Genomic DNA, 18,132 nt, shown 5'->3' with positions numbered 1-18,132 from the left:
AGTGCAGATGGGAAATTAGTCAGCACTCTTTAAATAGTAACTTCTTTTTATATGAAAACTTATTAATAAGTGGTAAAACTTATCTCTATCCCTTAAAGTAGGTATTAGATAACCTTGAAGATTAAATAGGATCTGTGCCCTTTTTGAAATGAGAAATACTAGCTCAGCTGAGCTTATTAAGAAAATGTGTGTGTGAGATGTAGGCAGGTAAGACTAAGACCATTTTGACGTGATATAATTGATGATCAGTTTCTTTTAATTTTTAATATAACATCTAAGTTCTAAGTTCAGTACTTTCTTACCTTTCAGAGCATAACAGTAGGGAAATAAATATTCTGTGGTTATTGCCTTTGTCTGCCAGTAGGAAAATGCAGAACCCTGACATTAAGGTCTCAGCAGATAAGTAGTAGAACAGAACTGATTTTCCACCTTGTGTGTGTCTTTGCTTCGTGACCAAGTAAGGCAGCTTCTTGGCTGCAAACATGGATTTTCCAGCCAAATGGCTAATTCAAGTTTCCCTGGATGTTAAATTTAGATTCAGATAGTCTTATCTCACCTTAAATATTGAGCATTTTTCACAGCTTGATGATGTAGCTTCACACTGTAGGCACTTCTTGCCTTGTGCAACAGTGACCGTTCCTTAACATTTTCTTCTTCTTAGCCCTCTGCCTTTTTTCATAGTGGCACTTGAAGTTGAAATACATAGGGGTCTCTGAGGATGGGAAGTAAGTAGAGGATCTGGGAAAATAAGTAACATTTTGCTTACATCTTTAAGAAGGTGGATTTTAAAAACTGCCAGGTAATTGGATGTGTGTTTAAAGAACAAATACTTTCTTCATCTTGATACTTTACTGTTTTCTTACATAAAATAAATTTTATTGCAGTGTTAAAGTTAGCTCTGAATGTGTGTATCCTTCAGCTTTTAACTATACTTCTTCAGGTTTTCATGTTTAAGTTGATAAGGTTACCTTTTTGAGACCATAGTTTTATGTGAAATATTTTTTAATGTGGGCTTCGAAAATGAGGAGATTTTAATCTATGACACTTATTTCCTCACTACTTGTTATCTGTATCAGTCCTCTATCTCTCCCATTCAGCTAGAGTTCATTTTCCATTGCTTCATTCTGCAATTACTCATTTATTGCCTAACATATTCTGGATATAATGACAAATAATATCCAGATAAATCTGGAATAGAGTGATAGAGTGAATAGAGTGATAAATCAGAAGCAGCCCTTGCCCTCAGTGAGTTTACAGTCTAGAGGGGAGGAGGCAAGGACTAGAGACTTGTTTGAGGGTTGTTTTAATAATCCAGGGAAGAGATGACATGGCCTGCATTAGCAGGGTAACAGTGGCAATGGAGCGAAGTAGGGAGATACTTTGAGAGATAGTAAAGAGGCAGGAGTAAGGGGCTTGTTGATGGCTTGGATGTGAGGGAGGAGGGAAGGTGAAGATTGTTTGCTGGGGCAAGAGGTACCATTTGTGGAGAAGCAGGTTTGGGGAGGAACATGATGGGTTCTGTTTAAGTCATGTTAAGTTGGAAGCCTACAGCTTAAGGAAGCCATCTGGCCAGGAAATAAGTTTGGGAGTTGTTAGCAGGTGAATAATTGAACATGTCATGGCATCTTCAATTAGCTCACCTAGAGAGAGTATGAGGATTGAGAGGAGATCTCAGCATTTAAGGAACAGGCTGAGGAAGACCTTCCTGAGAAAGAGCAACCGGAGAAGTGGAAGGGAGCCGAAGGGTCCAGGGTTGTGGGATCAGTGGAAGACAGTGTTTCAGGAGGGAGTGAGTGGCCAGCAGAAACAAGTGCGGCAGCTATTTGGTTAAAGACTGTGGAGGGTCTATTGGATTGAGCAAAGTGATGCCTGGGAATTTAGCAAGAGGTGTTTTAGTAGAGTACCAGTGAGGAGGTAGAGGCAGCGCAGACAGTTCTCTTGGCACTCTTTCCAGGCGTTGTTTCCCTAGCATTGTAGAGTACCGGTATCTCTTTGGCCTCTCTTCTTAAACTGTTTCCTTTTCCTCCAACACCCCTAAAAAGAAACATTCTCCAAAATTGTGTCCTTTGTTCTCTTCTTATCTGAGCTTCAGTTTCCTTGTCTGTAAAATGGGGATAAAAGTTGTACTTTCTTTATAGGGTTGTCCTGAGGATTAAATGAGATGATCCAGTAAAGCAGTTAATGCAGTGCCTGGCATGTTGTGAGTAAAGAGTGGCAGTTACTAACATAGTAGTCATTGTCGTCGTCCTTTCAGTTACAGTTGTCATCATCATCATTGTTGTGGTCGCATCTCATTTCAGCCTTACTTACTGAGGGATCTCCTCCATTATGACAGCTTTAGCTACCTGCCTCATGCAGAGGAAGGAGCCCAGGTCGGGATCTTTAGTCCTAGACTTCTCCTAATACTGCCAGCCTATGTTGCTCAATCTTTATTTTAATTTTTTTTTTTTAAGTAATAGACTTTATTTTTATAGCTGTTTTAGGTTTACAGAAAAATCAAGCAGAAAGTACAGGCGGTTCACATCACTGTCCCCCAGTTCCTCCTGTTAACGTGTTATGTTAGTGTGGTGCATTTGTTAGAGTTGGGAACCAATACTGTTCTATTAACTAAATTTTAGGCTTCCCTCTTTGTATTCTGCAGTTCTGTGGGTTTTGCCAAATGCATAATGTCATGTGTTCACCATTACAGCCATCATGCAGAGAAATAGTTTTACTGCCCTAAAAATCCTCTGTGCTCCACATATTCATGCCGCCACCCCTCCCCTATCTTGCCCCCTTCCCTACTCTGAAACCCTGACAACCAGTGATTTTTTTTTTTTTAACATTTATCATTTCTTTACGTGGGGAACATTCAAAATCCTCTCTTCTAGCTTTGAAAGTATACAATAAATTTTTGTTGATTATAATCACTCTATAGTGCTGTAGAACACAAGATCTTATTCCTCCTCTCTAGCTGTAAGTTTGTATCCATTAACCAACCTCTCACTGTTTCCCCTCCGCCTCCCCTTCCCAGCCTCTGGTAACCACCATTTTGCTCTCTACTTTTACTACATTGCTCATTCTTTTACTCTTGAACTCTGTTGCCCACAAAATTTGGCTATTTACTCCATTCTGGACATGGGGCCATGTGTCAGGGGAGAGGCGTGTTTACAAAGAAGCATAAAATAGTGTGTGTTATTTTTTTCTGAAGGGGAGATATTGCAATAAATTGAAATTCAAATCTTAAAGGTTCTTAGGGCTTTTCTAGTTCACTTCAGCTTAAGGAGTCATCAGGTCATCTAATGAACCTGCCTGCTCTTTTGTCTTTTAGATCAGTGGTGAAACCTAGATTCTAACAGGGTTTAAGCAACTGTGCTAACTGCAATGTAACGGTTTATTTCTTCTTTCATTAATATTTTGTGGTGGAAGTGGGGCGGGGAATGATTTTAGTGGGGCCTTGTGTGCTTAGATCATTCCGAGTGTGCCTGCAGTTAAAGGCTGACACTGTTTTCTTAATCTCATGTTGTGTGGGCAGTTGGAGAGTGTATATGAATATTAACAACATATTTTAGTTTATTTCTGGTAACTTTAAATTGGGCTACATTAGTGCAAATGTATGTGCTGTTTATGTGAGTGATTCCTAATCTCTTTTATTCTTTGATGCATCAGGGGAGAGTCTTCTTACTTTTTCCTTTCCTTTTGTAAGGAGTGAACATGCTGGTGAGGATTGGTGTAGTGTGCCCTTGTAATGTGTATGGTTTCCTTTGGGGTTTTTTTTTTTTTTTTTTCCTTATTAGCTATTCACTGCTCATCCCATCACTGAATTCAGTTTCCAATGCTCCACTGAAACCCTCCTTGCCCAGGTCACCGTGGACCTGTGAGTTGTACATTTCTTTCTTCACCTTACCTGACCTCTATGTAGCTTTTGACGCTGCTGATATTCTTTTCTCCATTGTCTCCTAAGATTTTCCCTGGCTTCCTTCCTCCTCCCTAGCTCAAGCCAGAAACCCAGACAAAGAAACCCAGACAAAGGCATCCCCTACCCTCCCCTCTCTTTAACATGGTACTATAACCTCAGCTAGTTCTGTCCGTTTTCTAATTTGATCTGTCCTGCAGCTCTGTGAGGCCCCTAGAACAGGCATTAATTAATCTTCTGGTTTTACAGATGGGGACACTTGGAGAAGTTGAGAGATTATTTTACAATTAAAGGTTTAGGAAGTGTCAGTGCTTGGGAAGAATGGAAGTCTTTTGTTTCTTGCGTGTTACTTGTGTGAGAAAGAAACAGATAAGCAAAAACCAAGTGAACCAAAAGAGAAGAGTTAATGTCTTCATGGTAGTAAGAATTTAAAGGAATCACCTTTCGGGATACTTTACTGTGTGAGACACCAGGTTCCTTTTTTCACTGTTGTATATATTTTCTTTTCACTGCTGGAACCTCACTGTCCTCTCTCAGAACCACAGCTGCTTGGGTTTTTGTTTGTTTGTTTTTTAGGCAGTAGTATTGAAATATAATTCACATACCATACATTTCATTTATTGAAAGTATAAAATTCAGTGGTTTTTAGTGTTTTCCCAGGGTTTTGTAGCCATCACTACTACCTAGTTCCAGGACGTTTTCGTCCCTCCTAAAGCAAATCCCACAAGCTTAGTCAGTCAATTCTCACCTACCCCTGGCCCAAGTAACCACTAATGTATTTCTGTCTTTATAAATTTGCCCATACTGGATATTTTAAATAAATAGAATCATACAATATGTAGTCTTCTGTGACTAACTTTTTTCACTTAGCATAATATTTTCAGAGTTCATTCCTGTCGTACCATGTATTAGTATTTCATTTCTTTTTGTGGCTGAATAATATTCTCTTGTGAGTTTACCTCATTTTGTTTCTCCGTTGGTCAGTTGATGGACATTTGGGTAATGCTGCTCTAAACATTTGTGTGTGAGTTTTTGTGTGCATGTGTGTTTTCATTTCTCTTCATTATATATCTAGGAATGGGATCACTGAGGCCATACGGTACCTCTATGTTTAATGTTTTAAGGAACTGCCAGACTGTTTTCCAAAGCGGCTGTACCATTCTGCATTCCCATCAGCACTGTATGGGAGTTCCAATTTCTCTACATCCTCTGCACCAATACTTTTTATTGTTTTTTTTTTTTTTTTATTATAGCTATCCTGGTGGCTTGAAGTGCTTGCTATCTCATTATGATTTTGATTTACGTTTCTCTGATGGCTAATAACATTGAGCATCTTCTTGTTTGTTTATTGACCATTTATATATTTTCTTTGGAGTGATGTATATTTAAATCTTTTGTTCATTTTTAGATTTGGTTGTCTTTTTTTTTTTATGAGTCAGTTGTAAGAGTTCTTTACATATTCTAGATACAAGTCCTTTATCAGATTTATGATTTGCAAATATTTTCTCCCATTTTGTGGATTGCCTTTTCGTTTTCTTCATGATATCATTTGAAGCCCAAAGGTTTTTAATTTTGATGTTGTAGCTGGGGGTCTTATTCATATTACATGATTGTGTTTTGGTAAGGCTGTGGAGAACTTTCCTGTCTTTGAAATGAGTAGAGGTCTCAAAGTAGGTAGAAGTACAAGTAGAGTCTCCCCACTTGTGGCTTGTCTCTTCCTAGCTACTGTTACGTCTCCCTGCCTTCTTCCTTGTGGAGTCTGTCCTGTGGCTATGATGGCTACACTATGGGGCAGGCCTGTCTTGGCCTTGAGCCTCCAGGAATGGCAGAAGCTAGCACAGTGTCAGCATTTTATTAAGCGATCACTGTTTTCATGATGTTAGTAGATACTATGAATCTCATCTTACACCTCATTTCCCCACTGGGTCTCTTTTGCAATTTGAGCACTGTTTCTGATTGCTGAATGTCATGCTCAGCTCCTTGACTGATGCCCCTCCATTTGGAGGAGCCACTTCTCTTCCACTGTTTTCTACTTCATTGCTGGTTCACAGTTCTCTACCTAGAGCTTCCTGCCGTTGGGACCTTGTATATCAGTGTGCCTCAGGCTTCAGAATTTCATGGATTATTATTCTAAAAACTGTTGGGGTCTAATGCATGGTCATTAAGTTTTAATTTTGTTTAGTAAGGACATTTTGCAACGTAACTGTGCCATCATGACAGGAAATGATTGGGAGTACAAAATACATGAAATTAAATAAATTTATCTGAGTGAAGAGTCAATACATTGTTTTTATTTTTCTTATTTTGCTATCCACCACTGAAAAATATGTTATGGTCTGTGGATTCATGTTTGGGAACCACATAGTACTTAGTATAAGTCTTTATTTGAAAAGTAGAACCTTCACTTAATCACGTATTTGCTGTGTGTGATGCCAAATACCAATTTTATACCGATTTTTTCCCCTAACTTAAGTAACTCTTTCAGTTTTTGTGTTTAGACACATCTTCCTGTATTTTGTATGTCTCTGTTTGATATTTGAGTAGCTCTCTCATAACACCGATGAGGAAAAAAAGAAATTCTTTAGTTATCTGTGAGTATAAATATGAATTGACCTTTAAGAGATTTAAAAAAAATCATTATTTAAAAAGTAGACGGCTTCTATTTACAAATACAATGTGTAATTTCTGGATTATGTATGTATATTCTAGATTGGGAGTACTACATAAATTCTATCAATTCTGTCTCATCTAAATTACAATGTCAAGTAGATATTAGGGTTTTATCATAAGATAGTTATGGGCTGTCACACTGGCACATTAGTTATAATAATTGGGCAATAAAGAAGCCATAGGAATAGATAATATACCGTACGTTTTGATGAGATTGTAGTTTTACCTTCTTATTTATGGTAGTAAAATCTTGTTAACTGACGCAGCTGGCAAGCTCTTTTGCTTTCCTTTTCTACTTTCCAGGTTGGTTTCTCAATCTATTTAGGAATTATGAACTGAGAGCTACATAATATACAATAAAACTTACATTCCAAGATTTTTTTATACTTGCATATGGCATATACATTGAATACATTCAGCAAATATTTGCTGATCATTGTTCTAAGTGCTACTAAATATACAACGATGTGTAAGGTGGTGCATAGCCTGAAAGAGTAATAATGGAGAAGGAAGGTAAATGTCTCTATATAAATAAATAAATGTGATTCACCTTTATTGAGCTACATATTAGTATGTGAACCACATGTGGTAAGTTCCTTAAGAGAGAGAAGAAAATACTATAAAAGTTCATAGGAGGAAAGGATGTTCCAGGCCTGGGTGATTAGTGAAGCTTTAAGGCTCAGTGGCAGAGGAATTACTTTGCATCCATGACATAAAGCTCTGAGCTATCTCTAAATATACATCTACATTCTAGAACTGTAGTGAGAGGTAGGCGGCTGAGTGCACTGACGTGGAAATCAACTTTTGTTCTAGGCCCAGCTGCCTTGCAACCTCATTTTGTGTCTTTGAGTGTACAAAATCGATGTAATAATATGTGTCCAACATATCTCACTATGAGAGATGAGATAATGTGGATGCCTGAGCTGCTCCCTGTAGCGAAAGTCGGATTGCTTGGCAGGTGTGCATTTTTTTTCAGGCAACTTTGGCCATGCATTTGAATGTAAGTAAGCATAGACTTCTATGACTAAAAGGATTAGTATCCTTTACCAAAGTGCCCAATTTATTGCTAGAAAATAGCATATTCTGTATAACATCTGAACTGTTATCTGAAAAAATTGCCTGAATTCCTTGGAGAAGCTGCCTATATGAATACAGACTAGTAGTATTGTAATCACTGAAATATGTTAAAAAGGAAAGAAATGTTGATTGAGCTGCTACTGCTAGTTTCGGGACTTTCCAATTTGTTTTTAAATTCTTACATCATTTCTATTTTATAGCAGAGGAAACAGGCTTGCGTAAGTTTTAAAAAGTAGCTTATAACAACTGTTCGAAATAACATCTGTTGAAATTGAATGTTTATGCTATTTACGTTGTAGTATGCTACTTTGTCTTAATGGGTTTTTTTTGCAGGTCAGCGTAAATCGTATATCTTTCTCTGTGTGTATGTATTTGTATAAATGTTATTTATTTGTTTATTTTGCCATTAGGTTACTTCTAGAACTGCTGGAGTTACTATTTGACAAGTTTAATGCTGTAGCTACTGCACACTCTATGGTCCTGGGATACCTGCAGGACACTGTCGTGGCCCCACTAACTCAGCAGGAAGATGTCAAATTGTACGATATGGCAGATGTGTGGGTGAAGATCCAAGATGTTCTGCAGGTAAGGGCTTTTTCAAAGGGTATCATCTTGATTCAGAATACAATTTAGAGCAACCAAAAAACCTAGCCACCTAAAATATTACCTTAAGAATCATAAACAGGGTGAGAAAATAATGCTTCAATTTAAAGGTGATGCTGCAATGTTATTAACTTCTACTGTCTTCAGAAGACCTTTCAATGAACTTTTTTTGCCAGGCTTTAAAATTAGGAGCAGATTCTCAATGTGAAGCAATCAAGGAACTACCGTATCTGGCTTTCTCTTGTAATGTACTTTACTTCACTGGAATTAGTTATATATCGGGGTAATAAATATTAAAATGTCCTTAAACACTATTTTATAAATACTTATGTAGCTTAATTTTATTGACTTATTTCCTTACAGCCAACTTTTGCATATGGTGGGTTAAAGGACAGGTGAAGAGTTTATTTTGAAAGATGAGAATAAATCTGTAAGGTATAAATGTATCAATTTGATTGATTTGTTGAAGAGGAATGATACAGTAGTGTCATTTTGTATGTTTTGCATGATGACACTGAGATGGTTTTTAGAAATTTTCTGTCCATGTGACAGCAAAATATATTTGATTTTGCCATATGATAATTAGAAATACAATTAAGAGTTAGCTGAAGCAAGTTTGACATAACTAAATAGAAGTGACTTGGTTAGACAGTACCTACTAATATGAAAAAAAATTAAGTATATGTAGGGAATAGAAAATATAACTATTTAGGAGTGAAATTACTTGCAGGGCAAATAATAGTCTTTACAGGAAAAAATGAATCATTAAGGTAAATTGTAGTCATTTTTGAAAATCTAGGCACGCTCCTGGTGGATTGAATGATTGATTCGTGGTTGTTCAATCATTACATATTTTTTTGGTATAGTGTATGTTCTTTATTGATGGTTCAGTAGAAATAATATGGGCTGAAACTGCATCCTCTGAGTTCTTTTCACCACTATGTCAATTACCATGTAGTTGTAGTAGGTGCTTAAATATTTGTGTATTGAATAAAATATCTTTATGGGTTGGAGGCTGGTTATTTAACATTTTGTATCTTGGTTTGCTAATCTGTCATATGGAAATAATATGTGCCTTTCATGTCACATGTTTATTTTATGAATGAAATAAGATAATAGATTTTAAAGCTATTTCAAGAACAGAATTAGGGACTTCTAGTTCTGGCTATTGATGAAGTTACTTTTTGCTGTAAGCAACTATAAAACTGTGTGGACTAAGGTAGTCAGCACAGTCAGCTGAGAGAAGAGAACATATGAGGTGAGTTCTACATTCATCTCTGCATCCTCCTTTGGGCACTTTCCAAACTATGCCATAGGGCAGTGAAGCCTAAACAAACAGATAGCAGCAGACTCTCTAAGCAGAGGAAGCAGAGATCAGAGTTCAGGGACGTCAAGGCAGTTGGAATATGTGGGTTAGGCTATTGGAGGGAAGGAAATTGCATGGAGTGGGAGCCCAGAAAATTAAAAAAAGAGTGCCTTTGATTTCTTTATTCAGGCTTAGCAGAAAACAGCTACTGTGGTATTGTGAGCTGAATGGAGTTTCCAGAAGTTGCAAAATGCTTGTAAATTTTGGGACTGGACTAATCAGTGTGGGGAGAGCATGCTGAACATCCTGTGCTTTCAGGTCATGCCTTAGGAATAGGGCTACTGTAGATCTCTCATAACAAAGCCCCAAACCAAGTCTCTACGGTATCTGCTTCATCCTCTTGTAAATTAACTGCCTGACAGAACAAAACTTTCTCTGAAGTATGACAACATGATCCAGATTCTCAATAATGAAGCATCCACAATGTCTAGCATGCAATTATGATACTTGTAAAAAAGCAGGAAAATAAGACTCATAGCCAGGCTAAGAAGGTTGATAGAAATTAATATGCGAAATGAAAAATTCACCAGATGGGTTTAGCAGTGGATTTCATATTGGAGAAGAAAGGATCAGTGAACTTGAAGATAGATCAGTCTAAATCATCCAAACCAAAGCACAGGAGAAACAGACTGAAAAGAAAAATGAATGAAGCCATAATATCCTATAGGACATTATCATGTAGTCTAACAATTGTGTGGCTGCAGGTACAGAAGGAGAGGGACAGAGAGTTGGGACAGAAAAATATCAGAAGAAATAATGCTCCCAAATTTCCAGATTTGTTTTTGTTGCAAAATATAAACCCACAGATCCAAGAAGTACAACAAATCCCAAGCAAGATTGACACAAAGGAAACTAACACCCAGACACACCATAATCAGGTTGCTGAAAACCAAAGAAAAAAATCTTAAAAATAAACAGAGGAAAAAAGACACATTGCTTACAGGGAAACAGTGATAGAAATTATTACTGACTTCTCATCAGAAACAATGTGAGCCAAAAATCAATGAGTGTATCTTGAAAGCACTGGAAGAGCAAAAAACTGTCAATTTAGAAATTTGTATTAATTGAAACTATCCTTTGAAGTGGATAGAGGCATTTTCCAATAAACTAAAGCTGTAAGAATTGGTCAGCACTGGACCTGCACTTCAAGAAATGTTATAGAAAGTTTTTCAAGCTGAAGCAAAATGATACCAGATAGTATCTCAAATGAACAGGAAAAAAAAAAAAAAATGAAGAGGGCCAGAAAAGGTGAGTATGTGGGGAAAAATAAAATACTTTTTTCTCATTTCTTAATTTTTAAATATTTCTGGTTAAATCAAAACCTATAATAATGTATGTGAATTTTATAAAATATATGACAGTAATTATGGAAAGGATGGGAGTAGAGTAAGTGAAACTGTGCTCTTGTGAGTTTCTTCCATTAAACATGAAGAGGTACAATGTTGAGGGTGGACTATGATAAGTTAAGGATGCATATTTTCATCCCTAGACTAAACATTAAAATTGTAAAATAGGGGCCGAGCCCGTGGCACACTCGGGAGAGTGTGGTGCTGGGAGCGCAGCAGTGCTCCCGCTGCGGGTTCAGATCCTATATAGGGATGACTGGTGCGCTCACAGCGCTCTCTGGCTGAGCGCGGTACGGCCGGTCTCAAAAAGGACAAAAAAAGAAAAAAAAATTGTAAAATAGATGTATGGCTGTAAACACACCAGTAGGGAGGATAAAATTGAACAGTGATTAAATATTTGATTAATTCAAAAGAAAGCAGGAAATGAAGAACAAAGAAGAAAGAAGAAAGAAAAGATAAAGAACAAAGCAAAGGTGGGACAAGTAGAACCCAAATGCAAGATGTTGGACTTAATACCATTTTTTGGACAGTGGCATTTTTAAAAAGTATGTCCCCCACCCACTTTATACAAATTTCTCATTTTGGGTTTAAAAGACATGCTTTAAATATAAAGATATAGATAGATTAAAAGTATTAGAATGGAAAGAGATTTACAATGAAATACTAATAAAAATAACTAGTATTACATAAATAGATGTTATTAGGATATATAATATTTTCAGATGGAATTATTTGTATCATAGTAATTATGACATTTAAAACTCAGTACATCAAGCTGTAGAAAGTATGTTATGGACTATGTAATCCTCTGTCAAGTATATAAAATACTTTCTGAATAAGTTCTTATGATCCTTTTTTTTTAATTTGTAAGGAAATGAAGTTTATTGCTTACAGTTTCAGAGGCTGGAAACTCCAAGTCCACGGAACACATTTGGTGAGGGTCTTCTTTGGTGGCGGCTTTACAGCAATGCAGGAGTCTCATATGGCAGAAAATGGTGGAGCAGAGAGAGAGAGACTCTCATGTGCTCTCCTTTTAAAGCCCCTGTTTTTATGATCTCTGATTTTTGGCTAACTTGGGCTAATGATCTATATTCAAAAAAACTTTAAAATCTATTGGGATCATATTATAATGTTCTCATGAAGAATTAATTATGGTTATGAACAAAGTAAGGTATCATGCCTTCCTTAACTCTACTTATTTTGGAATTGTCAAATGTATATAATTCCTACATTTTTTGAAAACAAACCCCATTATTTTATATTAAAAATGACTGTAATAAACTAGGCCACTTAAGTTACATCAGACGTTAGCTGAAATGTAGAAATCATTAAAAATATGTGTTTTTGGCTTATTAAATGAGTTATACTTTTCATACATATGGTTTAAATAAGTGTTTTGGGGATCCTACTTCAAGTTATGTAACGAGTTGTTTGTTTAAACAGCTTTATTAAGATATAATTTATGTGTCATAATGTTCACCCATTTAGAGATTTCAATGGCTTTTAGTATATTTATGGAGTTGTGCAACCATCACCATAATATAATTTGAAAATACTTTCATCACCCTAAAGAGAAACCTTGTGTTCTTTAACAGTTACTCCCGATTTTCCACTTCCTTTTCCCACAGCCCTGGGCTACTACTACTAATTTACTTTTTGTTAATGACTTATTTTTATCGTTGATCTATGGTTTTAGTTTTTTTACAATATGGATCCCTGGAAATTTTACAGCATAAGAGAAAGTAGACAAAATGTATTTAAGACATCAAAAAGGTATCTATTTTGTGTTGTATGTGACTTTTAGTCCCCAAATCAGTTATGTGTTTGGCAATACTGTTGCTATTTCATGTTAATGCATACATACACCAATGGCATAAAACTGAAACCGATTTAATAATAAAAGGCAAAAAGGTATCTATTTTGTGTTGTATGTGACTTTTAGTCCCCAAATCAGTTATGTGTTTGGCAGTACTGTTGCTATTTCATGTTAATGCATACATACACCAATGGCATAAAACTGAAACTGATTTAATAATAAAAGGTGAGAGGTCTAACATAGAAATAACATTTTATTTCACATATTTTGTTTAATTGGTTTGATGTCAAGACATGATAATGTTCTTTCCCTTTTTCTTGTCTTTCTCTTCATTTTTCTCCACCTTGTAGCTGTCTGCTTTTCCACCCTTATCTTTTTTTTTTTTCTTAAACATGTTTTGGAAGAATGACCTTAGTCATGACTTGAGTTAATCTATTGTTGATTGTTTCTTAACTATCTATTTCACTCATCTTTATTGTTAATTCATAGATTTGAGAATAAAACATTTTTGAACAAGAAGTTCATCTAAATATTTTAAATTGTTATTGCTATACAATAAAAATTACTATATAACTTTTAAATTGTTTTTAGTTTCCTGTCTTTTCTAGTTCCTTTAAAATTCTTTCCGGTTACACAGTACTGAATAATATTAGGCTACACACCCATCAATAAAGCGCATTATCTAATGACACAGTCACACCTATGAGCTAATGTTGCTAAATGTAAGAACAGTAGTTGACATAATGAGTGATATAAGCATCCTGAGACATGTTGAAAGGACCAAGAAAGTTTTTTGAAGTTGATGATAAGTTGATCCTTGGAGGAATTCATAGAGGTATAGGGAATGAGGAATGGCTCTCCAGATAGGTGGAAAGGATAATGAGATAATGTTGATAAGTGGCACAAAAGGAACGAATGGACAAAGATGTTCAGAGATAATGCTGAAGGCTTATTTTACCGACTAGAAGATAAGCTTGGATAGGTAGATTTGGGGAAAGCCTTTAGTGTCATGTGAGTAGTTGCGATTTCTCTCTAGAGTAATAGTTTCTGAAGCTGGCTGCATATTGCATTTACCTGGGGATTGATTCTTAGTCCCATCCCACACCTTCTGAATGAGAAACATGGTGGATAAGGACTAGATACTGTTTTTTAGCTCCTAAGGTGATTCTGTTTAGATCTTGTACTTGGGAATTATTGCTTTGGGACAGTAATTGTCAAACTATGTTTCCTGGACCAGCAGCATTAGCATTACTTGGGAACCTTAGACCTTCTGAATCAGAAATCCTGAGGGCGGGGCCCTACAGTCTGTTTTAACAAGCCCTTCAGGTAATTCTTATGCATGCTGGAGTTTGAGAATCTTTGCTTTAGGAAATATTGGACCATTGGGGATTTGATTGGGGATTGATGAGATGAAGGACATTAATATGGTAGCGGAGAAAAGGGCTGAGTGGAGAGGCTAGAGACTACGGCAGGAGAGTCTGTGGGTTGTATTACTTGAGGTATTGTCTAATAGTGGAATAAATAAGATAGGCTTTGACGTGAGATGAAGGACATTAATATGGTAGCGGAGAAAAGGGCTGAGTGGAGAGGCTAGAGACTACAGCAGGAGAGTCTGTGGGTTGTATTACTTGAGGTATTGTCTAATAGTGGAATAAATTATAGGCTTTTACAGTGGTTGGTAAAGGAATACAAAGGAGGGAGAAAAAGATTTGTAAATCTTTTGAGAGTCTTTTAGAAAATCTGTAGAATGATACATACATTCATCCTGTCATCCTGGTTTCCAGCATAACAGATATTTTGATGATGGTTTAGTGTTGAATTACTGGGACCAATTTTGTGCTAGGTACAGGTGGATAAAGATGAACAAAAGATAGTCAGAGAGCTAGTTCACTCTGGTGAAGTGAGGAGGAGCCTGCAATTCTATGTATTTTTCCATTAAAATCTGTGTTAGTGATCTTGTAAGAGTAGTAACACAGGAGAGCCCTGGCTAGGAGATACTTAATGTAGGGTTTAGGACAGTAGATTTTTGGTTTAAGTTTTCATGTAGGGTTTTATGCAAAGGGACAATTTAGTTTTCATGTTCTTGTTGGAGGAGTGTCCTTTAGGTTAAAAATCATTCCTGAAGAACAAAATAATTGAGAAGAACAGTAGACGCTGCAGTTAAGCATGTAACGGTGTGACTAAAGGCGATGGGATGATGTGATGAATAGAGTTATGAGTGTTTACAGTTCAGATTTCAGTGTTTTTTTGAATGGAAAATGTTTCTTGCCAAAAAGTTGAAATTTTAGTTTATATATTAAATCTTGGAAAAGAAATAATTTTTGATCTTTTAGAGACTTCAGCAATTTTTCTCCACTGGCACTGGGGCTTTCTGGCAGGCAGAACCCATCCTTTAGTTGGAAGGCTCATTTGTCTCAGCATGTTTGTGTCTGGAGACAGACAGTGAGGAGACAAGGCTTATAGCTATCATAGTCGAAGGGTGTCATAGTTTTCTCCTGGTGTCAACCCTGTGACCACACACCGTTGCACTCCTTTTTCAGTTTTACACTCTTTTTGAAACTGTGATAATAGAAATACATGTTTTTGCCCTTCTGAGTGGCAGCAGCCCCTTCTAAAATGTCACCTACTTGGTGATGTGTCTGTCATACTGTTGGCTGTACATTTTCAAGTGTATAAGACTGAGATATACTAGAAACACAAAATATTCATTTCTTATTGAATCCTACATAAAAGAAGAAGTAAGAGGATCACTTTGAACAGACCCATCCTCCAGGTGTTATGATTGTTAAAAAATCTAAATTTTTCATATTTCAAAACCGAAGTGTCCATTCAGCCATTGTTGGCTTAAACGTGTAACCTGTTGGTGTGCTAAGTGGTGCCTAGTGATGGAGGCGGTGGGTTCTGATTACACTGTTTACCGCTAATGGAGACACCCAGAGCATGTCACGTCATCTTTTTAGTGCCTTGATTTCTTTTTATGGAGACTAATGGAGTCAATGTAAAATCATTTTACTTTTGTTAACTGCCACAAAAATGTTTAAATAGTAATAAAATTAACTTCCTGCAGAGAGAACTCGAAGTTTGTTTTCAGGTAAGAAAATCCACAGAATTATTGGTACTGATCCATGACCTGGAGGGGATTTTCATGGAGACAGATGCAATTTCTATTTTGAATCCCGGTCTGAAACTAGGTTATTCTTAGGTTTTATTGCATTTGATATTTTGGTTAGCTGAGGATTCCATACCTTAAAGTAAAACTAGTATTTTTCAATATTTCAGGTCAGATGACTTGTGAGAATATTCTTGCAGAAATAGTTTTTCTTCATTTCTCAGCCTTTAAAACTTTTGATAGCCTGTATTTTAGGTGGCATTGTATAGTCACGTTGTCGGCCAGCCCGTTGAGTCTCCTAAAAGGTGCTTGTTCGTAGAAGTTTTGTTCTGTCTTGTCAATGGAAAGTATGCTGCTCAAGGAACAGAATTTAATTAACAGTTTAAAGTTAAATTAAAAGTCTTCCTCTAAATTGGCCAGTTTCTGTAGCACCAGGACTCTCCCTGTGTTATTTAGTGTCCACTACTAGTTTTTTTTTTTTTGGCGGCTGGCCAATATGGGGATCGAACCCTGGACCTTGGCATTACTACTAATTCTTCAAGCAGGAACTAATGGGCAGCCAAGGAGATCCATCTGACTCCCAGTGCAGATGTGGCAGATGACCAAGTCAGAGTGCTAGGATGAAGTCTGATGCCTAGTTAACTCTGGTGTAAATGTCATGGATATCTTAATACACTGGGCCAAACTTTAGAAAATAGTAGTTTGGCAGAGGATACCCTGGAACAGGTAGATTTGGTGGCAAGTCTGCTCTCCTTAAACTCCTAGATATTCAGGATGGATCTACCTGGGCCTGAGTATGTCTTGGTCTAGAGGATCCAATGGTAGAAATGGCAGGTCTTCCTTCCAGCCCACCACATCCAAAGCTTATCTCTGTCTGGTTTTGTCTGAGATTTTAGAGGGTGAACCGTTAAAAGCCAAGTGCCTGTCAGACTCGTGCTGCTACTGCTGCTTTAAATGTGCTTATCACAATTTGGTGCACTTGGGCCAAAGCCAAGGGAATTGCTAGGAACCGAGGCCATGATAAGTGGTGATGATTAGGAGTAGTAGGTGAAATATTATGTTGCAGAAAGTATCATTATATGATCTGAGTGAAATTAAAGCATCTGATAGGACCTTCACTGACATTGCTTCTGCCTACCTGAGAAGATTTTAGAGCAACAATAATTATATTGGTAACCTTTGTTTTTTTTTGTGTTTTTAAATTGTGTTTTTCTTAAAGCTTTTGTGATTGTGGAAGCAATGCATATGTCTAAATTCTTTACTATAGTGATAGTTCTTTTGGTTTGATTATCTGTTTGTGCATGCCAAATTATGCAGAAACAGTGTGCCTTAAAACAACTACCACCTTATTTTGCAGTTTTGTGCATCAGGAATTCCTGAAGGCTTGGCTGTACAGTGTTTCTACTTTTTACATGGCATCGGCTGGGATCACTCAGTTGCAGTGTGGACTAGGCTAGAAGGTCCAAGGAATTCACTATGTGTCTGGCACCTTTGTGCTTCTCCTTGGGGCTTCTCTGTCTCTCCCTATGACCTTGCAGCAGGGTGGTCTCAGAGTAGTTGGACTTCTTACATGATAGCTGGCTCCAACTAGGGAGCGTTTTAAAAGGTGAAGGCTGGATATCTTTTAAGGCTTGGCCTTGAATATTACATGTTATCACATCTACCACATTCTTTTGGTCAAAGGGCAGGTCAGATTCAAGTCGACCAACAATAGAGTCCATTTAAGAGGGAAAAGTGGCAAAGAATTTGCAGCTATCTTCATTCCACCACAATATTGTGGGGTTTGTAAGTTTGCTTGTATAGATCCACCAGAGTCAGACACTGGCATGAGGTTTATTGTTGTTGGATCTTTGTCACAAGATTAAAGTTAACATTTTATTCTGTCTACTGCTCTTAATTTGTTAGAGAATATTTAAGTGATTACCAGGCTCAGAAAATTTTACCAGTTTGATCATATTAAAGACCATTCAAAATGCATTTAGGAAAATATGTGTTTCACAAAAGTTTTTGTTCAAGTGACTTTATGAAAATTCTCACAGTCATTACACTGTGTCATTTTAGACTCAAGCACTGAAATGATTTATGTTATATTAATCCTTTTGATCTTTCTGTTGTTGCTATTTGTCATATTGTCTCCCATTTGAGAGTTGGAGAAACTGAGATAATGAGTTTTAAATCATGTTTTTAGCACTACTCAACTGTAGAACTAAGCTTTCTCTAGCTTTCTTTTTAAAAATTTTAAATCATTGA

General features: G+C 36.7%; 1 protein-coding gene across 2 annotated transcripts in view; it reads left to right on the top strand.

Moving 5' to 3' along the window:
* LOC103604293 (exocyst complex component 4) overlaps positions 1–18,132 on the top strand; it is a 143,418-nt gene that overhangs the window by 110,250 nt on the left and 15,036 nt on the right. For both annotated transcript variants that reach the window (XM_008588861.1, XM_008588860.1), the window contains exon 7: positions 8,053–8,227. In XM_008588861.1, coding sequence (XP_008587083.1) covers positions 8,053–8,227 — 175 coding nt within the window. The remainder of the gene's footprint in view (positions 1–8,052; positions 8,228–18,132) is intronic.

The sequence above is a fragment of the Galeopterus variegatus genome, unplaced genomic scaffold (assembly GCF_000696425.1).
Source record: "Galeopterus variegatus unplaced genomic scaffold, G_variegatus-3.0.2 Scaffold5074, whole genome shotgun sequence".
Classification (NCBI taxonomy): domain Eukaryota; kingdom Metazoa; phylum Chordata; class Mammalia; order Dermoptera; family Cynocephalidae; genus Galeopterus; species Galeopterus variegatus.
This window is presented reverse-complemented; position numbering and strand designations above follow the sequence as displayed.